We start from the raw sequence: 16,447 nt of genomic DNA on the forward strand, positions 1-16,447 counted from the left end.
AGGAAGGAAGTAAGGAAGGAAGGTAGGAGGGAGGGAGGAAGGAAAGAAGGTAGGAGGGAGGGAGGAAGGAAAGAAGGGAGGAAAGAAGTAAGGAAGGAAGTAAGGAAGGAAGGTAGGAGGGAGGGAAGAAGGAAAGAAGTAAGGAAAGAAGTAAGGAAGGAAGTAAGGAAGGAAGGTAGGAGGGAGGGAGGAAGGAAAGAAGGTAGGAGGGAGGGAGGAAGGAAAGAAGGTAGGAGGGAGGGAAGAAGGACAATTTTGAGGGTCAATTTGACCCGGGAGGACGACAGGAAGGTTAAAGGCGTTTCGTATCTCAGGTTTCAGATGTTTGAGGTTTTTTTTCTAACTTCTGTTCTGAGTTCAGTTCGTTTCCTCCGTTCTACGTTTCAGCAGACGGTCGTCACATCTAAACTACAGCAAACACAACACAGCAGGAATCATGACTTCACTTATGTGAGGATTTAACTTTTTATATGGAAGTGACGCATCTGATCGATCCTGGCGGGAAAACAAGCAGAACTCAGAACTTTAGATCTAAAGGTTCAGATTAAAGGAAACCCTAACCCTCCTGTTGTGTTCGAGTCAAGGAAGGAAGGGAGGAAGACGGAAGGGAAGGAGGAAGGAAGGAAGGAGGGAAGGAAGGGATTAAAGGAAAGAGGGAAGGAAGGCAGTAAAGGAAAGAAGGCAGGGAGGAAGGAAGGAAGGTAGGAAAAAAGTAAGGAAGGAAGGAAGGTAGGAGGGAGGGAGGAAAGAAGTAAGTAAGGAAAGAAGGTAGGAGGGAGGGAGGAAAGAAGTAAGGAAGGAAAGAAGGTAGGGAGGAAAAAAGTAAGGAAGGAAGGAAGGTAGGAGGGAGGGAGGAAAGAAGGAAGGGTGGAAAGAAAGAAGTAAGGAAGGAAGGTAGGAAGGAGGGAGGAAAGAAGTAAGGAAGGTAGGAAGGAGGGAGGGAGGAAAGAAGGAAGGGTGGAAAGAAGTAAGGAAGGAAAGAAGGAGGGAGGGAGGAAAGAAGTAAGGAAGGAAAGAAGGTAGGGGGGAGGGAGGAAAGAAAAAGAGAAGGAGAGAGGAAGGACAGATGGAAGGAAGGAAGGAAAGAACAGTCAATTTGACGCGGGAGGACGACAGGAAGGTTAATCTGGCTGACGAAGGGTTTTAATTGGCTGCTTTACAAACTGATGGATGTTTAAAATGTTGAGCAGGAGTTTAAAGTGAGTCAGATTTATTAAAACCGTCAGTTTGGTTCTTTAATCTCGTCCTCATCGAGTCCAAAGTCCAAGAGTCAGCTCTTCACTTCTTCTTGACGAACTTGTTGCGGTTGGCGTTGGGGTTGGCTCGTCTCTTCCCGCCTCCGCTGTGGCCGTCTCTGATGTGGAGGTTAGCGGAGCGGCTGTAGATGTCGTTCTCGCAGAACGGCGATCCTCCGGCTACGTAGTCGGGGTTAAAGACGTCGGTCTTCTGACGAGCTTTACGGGAGAGTCTCTGCTGAGGGAAACGCTGATCCTCCACCAGCTGAGGGTTGTTACTGTGTTTCCCCCCCTGAGGAAGAGCCAACGTGTGCTGAAACACACACACACACATATAAGGTTAGTGCAGCTGTATGTACAGTACTACATCAGTCCTGCATTCAGAGCACAATCCCCATCAATCCCAGATGTAGTGGCAATTTAGCTACCAACAAAAAAAGGCCACTTGAGGGAATCTGAAGTCGTTTTCAACTCCTGGTGGTGTGTGAAAAATGAGATCCTCCATTGACAATAAGTTCAACACTTTATTAATTTTGCATCTTTAAAAAACACCTACAAAAAGCCGGGTGCTAATTAAACTTAAAAATGAGCTCATATAAAAATGCTAAGACGGTGATACAAAACTCATTCAGCCCTCTCACACACACAGACACGGTTGAAAAACTGTGTGGCTTCCCTGATCCTGATTCCCTGACACTACTGAGCTGTGTCTCCCTCATCTCACCTTTGTCTGCCTGATTAACCACCCAAGCCCACAGGTGTGCAGGTAACCCATAGCAACCATAGTGCCTCACCACTGACACACCCACATTCATTCACACACACAAATTGGCTGCAACACCAGACTAGACCTGAGTATCCATGACCGTCCCAATGATCACACAACATGCCCACAAACATAAAACTCTGTTAGACCTGAGCTTTTGGTTGGTGTGCATTATTAATTAGGGGTGTGACGAGATCTCGCGAGACGAAAACGTGACAATATTTCTCGTCGAAGTACCAAAAAAAGAAAAAAAAGACGATCGGTTTTCTATCGCTAATTCTCTCGTCATGTCTTCTTTTTATAAAGTCACGTGTGGATCATTAACCTTGTTGCATCTTTTACCTGCTGAGAAGATCTCAGAAGTATGAGATGAGGAGAGGAGCAGGTTAACCTCAGGTCTCTACACTGAGCGAGGGGGGGGAGGGCTTTTACAGTGCTGCATACTGCATGATAATTATATATTTAGAAAGTAGAACTAAAGTGATTCATTACAAGATTATTAGTTAAAAAATTTCAATTCAATTTCCATTTTGTGAATTTCAAATAAAAAGAACATTCATTTATTTCCTCATTGAAGTTTTCTTAAAAATAGAATTAAAATCTCGAGTCGTCTTGTGAACTGAGTGTATCGTCACACCCCTATTATTAATCTCTCCTAGATATTTGGGATTTGTAGGACCTGATCAGTACAAAAAATAAATATTGTCTTTGACCAGAAAGTAGTTTTAGAATAAAGTAACGTCCTCATATGGAGACAATGAGTGACAATGGGGACTGAAACCTGACATATTATTAACCCTGTGGGGACTGACTCCTGGTCCCCACAGGGTTGGCTTTCCTGACTGTGTGTGAACCCCAGAGGTCACACACGGTACTGCAGTGTGGGGACCTTTTCCTGCCAAAGTGTTTAAGTGTGTATATTAGCATGTTAGCTTCGTATTAGCATATTAGGGTTTAGGGTTTCAATCCAACATTTGTTCAAATACTGAATATGAATTGTACTGTGGCTAACAGTGATGTCAGCTGTATGCTAATAGACGTTAGCATTACGGGTCCCAACGAGGGGGGGCAACGTTCAGGTTTCACATTTATGTGAGTTTTTGATATTTCAAGTCATTGTTTAGTTCAAACAGAATTATGATGAATTTAGGAGTTAAAATTACATCTCTAGACCCTTTAGAAAGGCATGAACCCAGTCAGGGTCCCCACCAGGTAGTAAAAACAGGTATGTGTGTGTGTGTGTCTGTGTGTGTCTCACCCTCATTCCTCTGTGATTCAGCACTTTGGGGTTTTTGGAGAAGTGCATCTGCATGCTTCCGTCCTCGCTGAGCGTCACAGCGATCTTCTTCAGCGTCTGGTTTCCACAGTGAGGACAGAACTGTTTGCTCATGTTGCTCGTCGTCCTGGAAGTAAAAACACGTTCAGACTACAGGTTTGGTTTTTACAGTGCGGTCCGGTTTATTTCTTACAGACTGTAAACTGACTTGAAGCAGGCGTGACATCTCAGGATGTAGTTTCTGGCCTGTTTGATCAGCATCCCGTTAATGGACAGAACATGAAGTCCAATCTGAATGAGAACGTTCTGAAAACACAAGAAACACTTTAGTCTTTGATAGGGATGTCCCGATCCGATATTGATATCGGAAATCAGTCCGATATCAGCCAAAAAAGTGAATATCGGATTTTATCGGACTGAATCTAAAAACTCCGATATAAGCTGTCCATTTACCGCTCCAGCACTTCTATAATAATAGGTGACTCTGGTTTGATCACACTCCAGCATGCACAGCCCACGTGATCACAACAACGACAACGTGTGTGCCTGCAGCAAGGTGTAGTGATGTCGGCTGTGTGGAAGTATTTTACTGTAAACTCGGACAAAGACGTTGCAGCTAAATGCAACATTTGTCAGGCGCAAGTGTCCCGTGGAGGGACAGAACCGGGAAGGTTCAATACAACCAACCTCATCGCACATTTGAAAAAACACCACAAAAAAGAACATGAGGATTTTCGCGTGAGCAGCAAGGCGAAGCAACAAGCCTCTGGCTCGCTTCAGCAACCCACGCTGGCCGAAAGCTTTGCAAGACGTGACAAACTACCACGGGACAGCAAAAAGGCAATGGCCATAACAGAAAAGATAGCCCAGTTTATTGTGCTTGATGACCAGCCCCTGTCGGTGGTGAGTAATGTCGGGTTTAAACGCTTAATGGAGCACCTCGAACCTCGCTACATTATTCCTAGCCGCCACTACATTGTAGATAAAACTATACACTCTATTCTTCAGTGAAGACTAAGAGTAATTACTACATTGTTTTGGGCACAGTCAGTCAGTGAAACTGGAGCTGTGTGAACTCTTAACTTAGAGCAGTTGGACAGTGGACAATATTGTGTTGTTGTTGTTGTTTTTGTCCCTGCCCACAGTTGTTTCCAACATATGCTGACAGTAAAAAAAATAACTGGAGTGAACTTGAATTGTTTGCACTTTAAAATTTAATTTATTCTATTCAATTGTATAATGATGTTGGTAACCAGTGGTTACTTTGCACTTTAAATATAACATTTTGTTTTTATTGGATTTGTTGAGGTAATACTCTTTTATTTATGTTGAAGGTTAAAATTTATGTAACCAATTGGTTAATAATAAATGGGTCAGTTTTTCCTATACCTACTGTTGCTGACTATTGTTTTCTGTTATATCACTACAACATCAGTAACAGTAACAGTAACATCACTTTATCAAGCCTTTTCTAACATTCCACACAACAAAATAAGGAATAAATATATGTATGATTCGTGCCTATATCGTATCGTATTGATATCGGTATCGTATCGGAAGTGAAAAAGTCATATCGGGACATCCCTAGTCTTTGATCTGAGGTTCAAACTTTACATCATTTAACATAAGAAACACATTAAAACAATATTTATGAAACTTTACTTCAACACATCCTCAAAACTTCAACTTGACCATCACTCAGTTTACCGGGAAGAAGAAGGTAGAAGTAGAAGAAGAAGAAGAAGTAGTAGTAGTAGTAGTAGTAGTAGTAGTAGTAGTAGTAGTAGTAGTAGTAGTAGTAGTAGTAGTAGTAGTAGTAGTAGTAGTAGTAGAAGAAGAAGAAGAAGCGTTACCTGAAGAAGAAGAAGAAGAAGAAGAAGAAGAAGAAGAAGAAGAAGAAGAAGCGTTACCTGCATGGCGAAGTCAGTGGTCAAACATCCGACTCTGACATCAGCTGGAGCCGTCCAATCAGCCGTGTCCATCTTCACCTGTTTGATGTTACTGGGAGTGATCCAACCGCCTCCATCATCATCATCATCATCATCATCATCTTCCTCCTCCCCTTCCTCCTCCTCCTCTTCCTCTTCTTCAAGCTCGTTCTCTTTGTCCTCGCCGTCTGATTGGTCCTCTGAGTCCCCGTGTCCCGCCTCCTCGGTCTGCGCTGACGATCCCGAAACGGAGACGTCCTTCTGTGAGGTCATCACAACAACAACCAATCAACAATCACGTAGTCGGCACATGCTGCTTTCAGCCAATCAGAGACCAGAGTGACATCACAGCATCAATGTTTAGTTAAAATCAAACCGTGTGATACTCTCTGCTAGCTAAACATCTGCTTAGTTTGTCACATTAGAGTCAATAATAACTTGTATAGGTTCCTCAGGTTTCTATTCTTGGTCCTTTATAGATATAAGAACAATGTTCAGTGGTTAGGGTTAACTCTAACTCTAACCCTAACCCTTCATATTCATTATACAGACTGTGGTGGACCACTATGGTGTAATTTATGCTGCCTGGGTTTCATAGTGAGCCGAACACGTCAGTACAGCAAAGCATCTCAACCTGCATCAGAGCTGCTAGTGAGGGTGTGCAGGTGGTCGAGTGGTTAGAGCTCATGATGCCATATACGCAGCCGACCCCGGTTCCAATCCCGATCGGAGGTCCTTTGCTGCATGTCACACCCCCCCCCTCTCTCCCATGTTTCCTGTCAGTTTACTGATGAATAAAGCTGTCTATGCCGACAAAATCTTTAAAAAAAAGAACTGCTAGTTGAACATAGATAATCACTTCAGCTCGTTAGTATGTATTTTTACATATCTACCCAGTAATGTTGATGGTCTTTTACACACATTCACAGACTGATGGCAGGAGCTTCCACACCAAGCTGCTCATCAGGAGGAAACTAACCACACATACACATTCACACACCGTTGGCGCAGCAACGGGAGCCATTTGGGGCTAAGTATCTAGTAGCTAAGTATCTTGCCCAAGGACACACTGAGATGTGGACTGGAGGAGCCACCAATCTTCCAATTGGTGGAGGACCGCTCTACCTCCTGATCTACAGCGCTACAACACGACACATTGGATAAAAAATACTTGTGTTTGATGGTATCTGATGGTGACTGATGGTGTTTGATGGTATCTGATGGTGTCTGATGGTGTTTGATGCTGTCTAGTGGTGTTTGATGGTGACTGATGGTGTTTGAGGGTGTCTGATGGTGTCTGTTGGTGTCTGATGGTGACTGATGGTGTCTGATGGTGACTGATGGTGTCTGATGGTGACTGATGGTGTCTGATGGTGTTTGATGCTGTCTAGTGGTGTTTGATGGTGACTGATGGTGTTTGAGGGTGTCTGATGGTGTCTGTTGGTGTCTGATGGTGTCTGTTGGTGTCTGATGGTGTCTGATGGTGTTTGATGGTGACTGACGGTATCTGGTGGTGTTTTATGGTGTCTGATGGTATCTGATGGTGTTTGATGGTGTTTTATGGTGTCTGATGGTGTTTGATTGTGTTTGATGGTAACTGATGGTGACTGATGGTGTCTGATGGTGATTGATGGTGACTGATGGTGTCTGGTGGTGTTTTATGGTGTCTGATGGTATCTGATGGTGTTTGATGGTGTTTTATGGTGTCTGATGGTGTTTGATTGTGTTTGATGGTAACTGATGGTGACTGATGGTGTCTGATGGTGATTGATGGTGACTGATGGTGTCTGATGGTGTTTGATGGTGATTGATGGTGTCTGATGGTGTTTAAAGGTGACTGATGGTGTTTGATGGTGACTGATGGTGACTGATGGTGTCTGATGGTGTCTAATAGTGTCTGATGGTGTCTGATCGTGTTTGTTGAATGTAAGTCAGGAACTGAATTGTGGAGTTTTGATTTATTCATGTTTGTGTATAAAAATTGAGTTAAACTACAAAAAACAAAAAAGTTCTTGGCGTTTGGCTGAAATGGAAAAAGTTAAAATGAAAAACAAAATTAGACAAAGTACAAAGTAAACTGAGGCGTTTCGGTTCTGATGTGATTTTCTTCATCCTCAACGTGGCGTCCAACCCTGCGCTGACTTCCTGTCCGGCTCGATGGAGCTTCCATTATAAATAACGTGGTGTATGTTTATCGGAGCGGAGAATCACAATGTAGACGCGACGGATGAGATCAGCCTGATAGAGAATCAGTGATGATATTCGTGGATCAGATCTGTGTGATGATGAGGAGGATGTAACCTTCCTCACACCAATACATCAAACTAAGAGAAACGTCATATTTCATCTTTTAATCTTTGACTGACGCTCTTTTAACCCTCCTGTTGTGTTCGAGTCAAGGAAGGAAGGGAGGAAGGGAGTAAAGGAAAGAAGACAGGGAGGAAGGAAGGAAGGGAGAGAGGAAGGAATGAAGGAAGGAGAGAGGAAGGAAGGAAGGAAGGAGAGAGGAAGGAAGGAAGGAAGGAAAGAGAGAGAAAGGAAGGAACGACATGAAGGAAGAAAGGGGGACGGAGGAAGGAAGGAAGGAGAGAGAAAGAAGGAAGGGAGGAAAGGAAAGAAGGAAGGTAGGAAGGAAGGATGGAGGAAAGAAGTAAGGAAGGAAGGAAGGTAGGAGGGAGGAAGGAAGAAAAGAAGGACATAGAAAAGAAGAAGGAAGGAAGGAAGGAAAGAAAGAGAGAAGGAGACAGGAAGCACAGATTGAAGGAAGGACGGAGGAAAGAAGGAGAGAAGAAGAAAGAGAGGAAGGTAGGGGGGAGGAAGGACAGAAGGAAGGAAGAAAGGGAGATAGAGGAAGGGAAGAGAGAAGAAGGAAAGAAAGAGAGAAGGAGAGAGGAAGCACAGATGGAAGGAAGGAAGGAAAGAAGGAAAGAAGGAAGAAAGGGAGATGGAGGAAGGGAAGAGAGAAGAAGAAAGAGAGGAAGGTAAGGGGGAGGAAGGACAGAAGGAAGGAAGAAAGGGAGATGGAGGAAGAGAAGAAAGAGAAGGAGAGAGGAAGCACAGATGGAAGGAAGGAAGGAAGGAAGGAAGGATGGTAGGGGTTGAAGGAAGGAAGATGAAGGAAGGGAGATGAAGACAGGAAGCACAGATGAAAGGAAGGAAGGAAGGAAGGAAGGAATGAAGGAAGGAAGGAAGGAAGGAAGGAAGGTTAATCTCATGGTATCCAGCAGTTGGTGGAAAAGGGCTTATTCTAATATTCTGTGGTCAATATTCTGGTAGTTTAGTGTTGTTCTATATTAAGCTGTAACGTGTCTCCAGCTGGTTTCAGTGGCCCGGGTCTTTAAACTGACCAGTAACTCCAGCAGCTCGAGGTCGATGGACGGCAGCGGCGCTCTCCAGAACAGGAAGCTGTTAAACTCTTGGCTGTCGGCCGCCACAGAAGACGTCTGAGCGCTCGTCTCTTTCTGTTTGTTCTTTGAATTCAAAACCTCGACCGGATCCTGAACAAGCAGCAGCCATTAAACACAGTTACAGGACCAGTTCACAGTTACTCATGCGGGTCTTAAACCATCAATCAGGAGCTCAACGTGACAGTCAGAGTGTGTGTGTGTGTGTGTGTGTGTGTGTGTGTGTGTGTGTGTGTGTGTGTAATGATTCCTCCTGTTCATACTGAGCATTAGATCCTTCATCATGCTAACAGGAAGTGATGGAGGACTAAACCCACAGTCCTCCTTCTGTGGAAACATGGATTATAAAGTTGATGTGAAGCTAATATGAAGCTTCAGCGTCTGAATGAAGAAGAGGAAGGAATGAAGGAAAAGAAGAGGATGGAAGGAAAGAAAGAAAGAAACAAGGAAAGAAAAGAGGAGGAAGATGAAGAAAGACAGAAAGGAAGGAAGGAAGGAAGGAAGGAAGAAAGAAAGAAAGAAAGAAAGAAAGAAAGAAAGAAAGAAAGAAAGAAAGAAAGAAAGAAAGAAAGAAAGAAAGAAAGAAAGAAAGAGAGAAAGGAAGAAAGAAAGAAAGAAAGAAAGAAAGAAAGAGAGAAAAAGAGAAAGAAAGAAAGAAAGAAAGAAAGAAAGAAAGAAAGAAGGGAGGGAAACACTAAGAGGGACTCTGATGCTAGAAACACTGTAAATGTGTCAGACAAAGGCGGGGGGGGGGGGCGGGGCATCAGGAGGGATGGGACACTTCCTGGTAGGCCGGCGGCGTCATGAATAAAACGCAGACCAGCCGTCGCAAGTGAGTGTGCTGCCCTCCTTCTACTGCCATGAGCCGGCTAATATGCAGTCATGTAATGTACGCTGGTAACACTGATGCTGCAAGATACTGAGAAAACTACATGACTCATATGTCTAAGCTGGGTAATCCATGATGTATTTATATTCATAACGCTTTCTTGTTGTGTATTTCTCAGTCATGCTCTCTCTTCTGCTCCACTTCTTTCTCATCACTTCCAATTCTGCAACTTAAATCAACTCCTATTTCAGTCTTCTACAACTTCCAAAAATTATAACTGCAATATATTTATTTTCTTTGTTTGTTCTTAAAATGTGGACTAGAGCAAAGCATGCTGGGAGAAAAGGGCTCATCCAATGAATTAACAGTTTACAAAATCAGGTCAAGTCCAATATAAAACATATTTCTGGCAATTTTCAAGTCACAGTTCAACATCTACTGCAGCTGACATGTTTCTGATAGTGAGCTCTACAGTATATAACTGAGACTTAAAACTCTCCAGTAATACGCTGACTGTATATTTGTATATTTGTGATGAATCTGCTGACTCAGCTCAACACAGCTGGAGGAGTTCAGTAAGGAAACCAGTTCAATTAGAAACCAGTTGGGACGTAACACCGGCACCGGGGCTAATGAAAAAATTCCCGGTGGATTTCAAGGCTTCTCTCCATCGCTGGTGTCAGATATCACTGATATGACTAACTCAGACTGAATGACGGGTGTATTATGAGATAAAGTAAAAGTAAAAACTCTATTATAATGAACCAGCTGGCTGTAATGGAGGTCATGTCTCAACCTGCTGGTAGGACTTGGGTTAGGGGTCGACTGCAGGAGACGTTTCTCCCATCAGTTGATACCTGTCATTGATCCTTTTTGCCCCCTGAACTGAAAATAAGCATTTTGGTCCACTGCAGCTACAAGCCGTCTGAGGTGAATCTGAGTCATCATGTTTAGCAGTTCAGCGGCCGAGATGCAAAACAAAAGTATTACTGCAGTATCCTGAAGTCACTTCCACTGAAAGCACCTTAGAAGATGTTTAAATATTCAGTATGAAGAGGAGGAATGATGAGTTCATATGAACAGCTGACTGCTGGTTTAACACTCTGAGTCTGAAGTCGTGCAACAATACGATCAGTTAACACAAAGTTAGTTTTATTTATTTTATATCTTTATAAACTGAATATTTGGGGTTTTATTGGTTAGACATCAACATATCTAACTATTTAACTATTTTATGATGTTTAATACTTAAGACTTAATTACTCAAATAAATCTCTTCATAATGACTCGAGGGGAGAAAACAGTAGATAACAGAGATAATGATTCTTAATGAACAAATACATAATATTTTAAAGCTTCTAATCTTCTGTTTCTTTAAGTCACATAAAGCACTATGAACTTTAGATTAAAATAAAGTCAATACCATTATAACAATATATATGTTTTTAAATTAAGGTCAAATATGATTGAAGTAGAGATGCACCGATCAATCGGCCGCCGATTAAAAAAAACAGTTTTATATCCAATCGGTGACCGGTCGGTCACTGTCGTAATTTCCGGTTTTCGGCCGATCAAACTGACCCACATGCGCGGTGCGTAGCAGCTCAACGCGCCCAGAGCAAAACAGCTAAAAACTAGCAAGACTCAGGAAGAAAACATGTAGCTGATTTGGACTTATTTCACTTTGTGCCAGGACGACCCAAATCCCCGGTCAGTTTCACAACGGGGTACGGGATCATCCCTATGTTCCCCGGGTCTTATGTTCCCCGCTTTGTATGTGACCGGGGAACATAGGGATGATCCCGTCTACAGTTAGCCAGTTAACTGAGTTAGCCGCCGAGTTAGCCGCGTTCGGGGAACATAGGACCCGGGGAACATAGGTACGCTCCCCGGGGTACTAGGGGTACCCAGAGGTACTGGAGAGGTAGTCAATAAATTACATTGTACCAGACAACTGCTGGGACGTTTTTGAATGTTGTTGTTTGAATGTAAGTTATTGACCTGTAAACTGGACTGAATGTTTTGGTCAGTGTTGAAACTCTCACTCTATTTCTTATTTCTGATGTTTTATTCTTGATAAGGGGGGTTATGATAGCATATAGCCTACCACTAGTTGTGGTTTTAATAGCAGTTATATAAGCAACATGTTGTCTGGGAGAAGGGAACTCAAGACAAACAAATATAGTGTCTATTATATGATTATAATTATTTCTTAGATAGAAAATCAGTATCGGAAAAAACGGTTTTGGCAGGTCAGACTTACTAAAAAACGGAAATCGGTATCGGCGCAATCGGTGCATCTCTAGATTGAAGTATTTCGGGTAACTATGGCAACGTCCTGAACCCATGCAGAGTGTCTGAGTCTGAACTGACCAGTAGATCCAGCAGCTCGTCGTCCATGCAGAGCAGCGGAGCTCTCCAGAACTGGAAGCTGTTAAACTCTTCGTTCTCCACCGAGTTCTGCGTCTGTGTTTGTGACTGTCGGTCCCTCAGGCCGTCGGCTGCTTTCTGAAGATCAGAGAAGAGACAGAGATGTTTCAGACGTTTATAACAACACCTACAGACGCTGGGTTTACTGTCAGCGAGGTGAAATCATCCTCAGAGCAGACTGAACGTTGTTACCTTGGAGGGAAAGTGGAATCCTGCGACGTTAACCGGAGTCTCTGGATGTCGTCGTGTGCTCTGAATGTTCACCTGGAACACAAAACACTCAAATATCAGGAACCCGAACCCTGCTAACCCTGCTAGCCATGCTAACCTAGCTAACCATGCTAACCCTGCTAGCCTAGCTAACACTGCTAACCTAGCTAACCCTGCTAGCCTAACTAACCCTGCTAACCTATCTAACACTGCTAACCCTGCTAGCCTAGCTAACACTGCTAACCTAGCTAACCCTGCTAGCCTAACTAATCCTGCTAACCTATCTAACACTGCTAACCCTGCTATCCTAGCTAACCATGCTAACCCTGCTAACCTAGCTAACCCTGCTGGCATAGTCTGTAGGAGATAACCCTCCTGTTGTCCTCGAGTCAAGGAAGGAAGGAAGGAAAGGAAGGAAGGAAGGAGGCAGGAAAGAAAAGAAGGATGGAGGGAGGAAGGACAGAAGGAAGGAAGAAAGGGAGGAAGGAAAGCAGGAAGGAAGGACAGAAGAAAGGGAGGAAAGGAGGGAGGAGGGAAGGAAGGAGGGAGGGAAGAAGGGAGGGAGGAAGGAAGGAAGGGAGGAAGGAAGAGGAAGGAAGGAAGGGTGGGAGGAAGGAAAGAAGGAAGGGAGGAAGAAAGAAGGAAAGGAGGGAGGAGGGAAGGAAGGAAAGAAGGAAGGGAGGAAGGAAGAAGGAAAGAAGGAAGGAAGAAAGGAAGGAAGGGAGGAAGGAAAGAAGGAACAGTCAAAACAGACGGGGTCAATTTGACCCGTGAGGACGACAGCAGTGTCCGTGTTGCATTCGAGGACTGCAGGTACCTTGACCTCCGGCTCTTTCCTCAGGTTTTGGGGGCCGACCTGCTCGAGCTGCAGCTGGTAGGTCAGAGCCATGACTTTGATATCGGTGGCGGAGAGACTCGGGTAATCTCCCGTCTTCTTAGAGAACTCTGTGACTGAAAACACAAAAAAATAAGTTTATTAATATAAAGCTCAGTTCAGGGTCTAGTCTAGTCTAGTTTACCCAGTGTGATGCGTTCAGGGACTAGTATAGTGTAGTTTACCCAGCCTGATGCGTTCAGGGTCTAGTCTAGAGTAGTTTACCCAGCCTGATGCGTTCAGGGTCTAGTGTAGTGTAGTTTACCCAGCCTGATGCGTTCAGGGTCTAGTATAGTGTAGTTTACCCAGCCTGATGCGTTCAGGGTCTAGTGTAGTTTACCCAGCCTGATGCGTTCAGGGTCTAGTCTAGTGTAGTTTACCCAGCCTGATGCGTTCAGGGTCTAGTCTAGAGTAGTTTACCCAGCCTGATGTGTTCAGGGTCTAGTCTAGTGTAGTTTACCCAGCCTGATGCGTTCAGGGTCTAGTCTAGAGTAGTTTACCCAGCCTGATGCGTTCAGGGTCTAGTCTAGTGTAGTTTACCCTGCCTGATGCGTTCAGGGTCTAGTGTAGTTTACCCAGCGTGATGCGTTCAGGGTCCAGTCTAGTGTAGTTTACCCAGCCTGATGCGTTCAGGGTCTAGTGTAGTTTACCCAGCCTGATGCGTTCAGGGTCTAGTCTAGTGTAGTTTACCCAGCCTGATGTGTTCAGGGACTAGTCTAGTGTAGTTTACCCAGCCTGATGCGTTCAGGGACTAGTCTAGTGTAGTTTACCCAGCCTGATGCGTTCAGGGTCTAGTCTAATGTAGTTTACCCAGCGTGATGCGTTCAGGGACTAGTCTAGTGTAGTTTACCCAGCCTGATGCGTTCAGGGTCTAGTCTAGTGTAGTTTACCCAGCCTGATGCGTTCAGGGTCTAGTCTAGTGTAGTTTACCCAGTCTGATGCGTTCAGGGACTAGTCTAGTTTAGTTTACCCAGCGTGATGCGTTCAGGGTCTAGTCTAGTGTAGTTTACCCAGCCTGATGCGTTCAGGGTCTAGTCTAGAGTAGTTTACCCAGCCTGATGCGTTCAGGGTCTAGTCTAGTGTAGTTTACCCAGCCTGATGCGTTCAGGGTCTAGTGTAGTGTAGTTTACCCAGCCTGATGCGTTCAGGGTCTAGTGTAGTTTACCCAGCGTGATGCGTTCAGGGTCTAGTCTAGTGTAGTTTACCCAGCCTGATGCGTTCAGGGACTAGTCTAGTGTAGTTTACCCAGCCTGATGCATTCAGGGTCTAGTGTAGTTTACCCAGCCTGATGCGTTCAGGGACTAGTCTAGTGTAGTTTACCCAGCGTGATGCGTTCAGGGTCTAGTCTAGTGTAGTTTACCCAGCCTGATGCGTTCAGGGTCTAGTCTAGTGTAGTTTACCCAGCCTGATGCGTTCAGGGTCTAGTGTAGTTTACCCAGCGTGATGCGTTCAGGGTCTAGTCTAGTGTAGTTTACCCAGCCTGATGTGTTCAGGGTGCGGCTCTTTGAAGGTGAGCTGGTACGGCAGGAAGGCCAGACTCTTCCTGGTGGGTTTGTCTCTGATCTCGTCCACCACATCTTTCAGCGTGTAAATGTTTCTGCCGATTTCCTGAAACACAAATCAATCAATTAAAGTCAAATCAATAAACCTGATCAGCTGAAGCTTCGTGTTAAGGAGGGGAATCACCAGACGCTCCATGATACGAGGGTTAGGGTTAGGGTTAGTTATGATACGATATTATCTCGATGTTAAATATATTGCGATATTCTGGGATATATTATAATTCACAACCTTTTTTCACCTGTAAATTATAAAAACACTTCATTTCAATTTTCATTTGTTACTTCGATACTTGGCGTCCGTGTATCGATACAATATTGTCACGCAAAATATCGCGATACTTTGCCCCCCTAGTGGACATCGTGGGATTTTTCCAATTTTTCATTTCCAATGAAATCACATTAGAAGTTTATCAGTTGTATCTAAAACAGGCAGGAGGTGAAAATGAGACGCTGATGTTACGATTTATCTCATTTACAAAATAAAACATGTTATATAAGGAAGGAAGGTAGGAGGGAGGAAGGAAAGAAGGAAGGAAGAGAGGAAAGGAAGGAAGGATGGAGGAAAGAAGTAAGTAAGGTAGGAGGGGGGGAGGAAAGAAAGTAGGAGGGAGGGAGGAAGGAAGGAAAGAAGGAAGAGAGGAAGGAAGGTAGGAGGGAGGGAGGAAAGAAGGAAAGAAGAAAGGGAGATGGAGGAAGGACAGATGAAAGGAAGGAAAGAAGGGAGGAAAGAAGTCGGGGTCAATTTGACCCGGGAGGACGACACAAAGGTGGGAGGGAGGAAGGAAGGAAAGAAGGACAGAGGAAGGACAGAGGAAAGAAGGAAGGGAGGAAGGAAGGTAGGAGGGAGGGAGGAAAGAAGGAAAGAAGAAAAGAAGAAAGGGGGACGGAGGAAGGAAAGAAGGACGGGAGGAAATAGAGAAGAGGGAAAGAAAGAGAGAAGGAGAGAGGAAGGACAGAAGGAAGGAAGGAAGGAAAGAAGTTAATACTAGTTAATGTGATATTATAACTGATACAGGCTTAACACAAGCTTCAGTTCTACTAATCTACATCTGAATAACAACTTAGACTAATCCTGCTCCTACCAGTCTGCATGTTAACTGTTTAAAGATTCAACTACATTAATATAAAGGAGATTATTAAATATTTTATATAAACAGGAGGAATTATTACAGCACATTTAGAATAAACTGAACTCCTTTAAGAGTTCCCTTCAGTCTTAACTCCAGCAGGTTTCTCTCTGACTGAACCAAACATCTATAAAACTCTCTGTTAGTGTTTTAATATTAATAATTAATATTATTATAATTATAGTGATGATGCTGTTTGCTCCTCAGAGTCTCTACAGCCTCCACGTGCCTCTCTGTCAGCCTCCACGCGCCTCTCTGAGCCAGACCCAGCTTCCGGTCCCAGTGAGGAGAGAAGCTGAGCAGGTATAAAGTATTAAAGTCTCACCTGCAGAGGAGCTTTCTTTAGAAACGCTCCAGCATCTGCGACAACATGCTCCACCAGGGCGGCCGCCATCATGGATCTGTGCTGACGGCGAGGCTCAGCCAATCACAGCAGAGCAAACAATCACGTGACAAGGAAAAAACATGAACGCATCAGTCGTGTCGGACATTTGAGAACTGAGTCTACACAATGTCATAAAATTATAAACATAGCATAAAAAGTAAATTAATGTGTGTTTGCTAGATTATTTCTGTGTTGTAACAAAACTTCTTGGTAATAAATCTTATATGGTTGGAAAGTTTACTTCCCTTTTAAATTGAGCCACATTAATAATGAACAAATATCAACGTGTTTGTGTTTCTATCTCTGGCACAAACATCACGAACCCAAACTGATCCCACAAGATTTGACACATTCTTCATGAGCTCAACACAAACACTCATTGTTCATTGTTACAACTAAGAAATAAGAAATCTGTGTTTGG

At 43.8% G+C, this 16,447-nt stretch overlaps 2 protein-coding genes across 3 annotated transcripts in view; one reads left to right on the forward strand and one right to left on the reverse strand.

Annotated features, from left to right (window-relative positions):
- Window positions 1-16,447, forward strand: part of LOC128371968 (stonustoxin subunit beta-like) — a 185,420-nt gene that overhangs the window by 65,522 nt on the left and 103,451 nt on the right. The gene's annotated exons all lie outside the window — the stretch shown is intronic.
- nob1 (NIN1 (RPN12) binding protein 1 homolog) lies at window positions 1,130-16,035 on the reverse strand. Of its 2 annotated transcripts, XM_053320071.1 has the most exons (10): window positions 15,967-16,035; window positions 14,428-14,560; window positions 12,896-13,029; window positions 12,061-12,132; window positions 11,812-11,946; window positions 8,553-8,702; window positions 5,188-5,463; window positions 3,486-3,583; window positions 3,260-3,404; window positions 1,130-1,548 (listed from the first exon to the last, which is right to left on the reverse strand). In XM_053320071.1, exons 1-10 carry the CDS (start codon window positions 16,033-16,035, stop codon window positions 1,279-1,281), a joined length of 1,482 nt encoding a protein of 493 aa, XP_053176046.1. In that variant the 3' UTR covers window positions 1,130-1,278. The 2 variants fall into 2 exon arrangements, with proteins under 2 accessions (XP_053176046.1, XP_053176037.1); XM_053320062.1 differs by lacking the exon at window positions 8,553-8,702 and having other exon boundaries at window positions 5,188-5,466.

This window comes from Scomber japonicus, chromosome 1 (assembly GCF_027409825.1).
Source record: "Scomber japonicus isolate fScoJap1 chromosome 1, fScoJap1.pri, whole genome shotgun sequence".
Classification (NCBI taxonomy): Eukaryota; Metazoa; Chordata; class Actinopteri; order Scombriformes; family Scombridae; genus Scomber; species Scomber japonicus.

Excerpts from the sequence above, each read along its gene's own strand:
- nob1 (XM_053320071.1), bottom strand. The coding sequence starts at position 16,035 with ATGGCGGCCGCCCTGGTGGAGCATGTTGTCGCAGATGCTGGAGCGTTT. Across the intron at positions 12,133-12,895 it reads GGAAAGAGCCGGAGGTCAAG|GTGAACATTCAGAGCACACG; the intron begins GTACCTGCAGTC and ends TTTGTGTTCCAG. Across the intron at positions 5,464-8,552 it reads TCGAGCTGCTGGAGTTACTG|GACGTCTCCGTTTCGGGATC; the intron begins GTCAGTTTAAAG and ends ACCTCACAGAAG.